Genomic DNA, 220 nt, shown 5'->3' on the forward strand with positions numbered 1-220 from the left:
GGGAGTCTTTCTGCTTCACTTTAGCGTAGAGGCTCCCATCCAGGGGCCCTTGCGTGTGCCCAACTTCTGCAAGGGGAGAAACGAACACGAGACCCCAGATCAATTCCTGGCTCTCTGCATGGAGCTAATGGGTCCCATTAGCCAGTGGTTTCGATCTCTTCTGTGCCGCCGGAAAGCTTAACAACCAGCGTCGCCGTCTCCTCAGCACCCTCTGCAATCC

The 220-nt window shown here is 56.4% G+C and overlaps 1 protein-coding gene across 1 annotated transcript in view; it reads right to left on the reverse strand.

Moving 5' to 3' along the window:
* The window catches only part of LOC104497519 (tensin-like), a gene marked incomplete at its 3' end in the record, with an annotated part of 33554 nt that overhangs the window by 12260 nt on the left and 21074 nt on the right, over window positions 1-220 (reverse strand). Inside the window, exon 16 of the mRNA XM_010140782.1 lies at window positions 1-66. Within this exon, the coding sequence (XP_010139084.1) occupies window positions 1-66 (66 nt within the window). The remainder of the gene's footprint in view (window positions 67-220) is intronic.

The sequence above is a fragment of the Buceros rhinoceros genome, unplaced genomic scaffold (genome assembly GCF_000710305.1).
Source record: "Buceros rhinoceros silvestris isolate BGI_N320 unplaced genomic scaffold, ASM71030v1 scaffold24077, whole genome shotgun sequence".
Lineage (NCBI taxonomy): Eukaryota > Metazoa > Chordata > Aves > Bucerotiformes > Bucerotidae > Buceros > Buceros rhinoceros.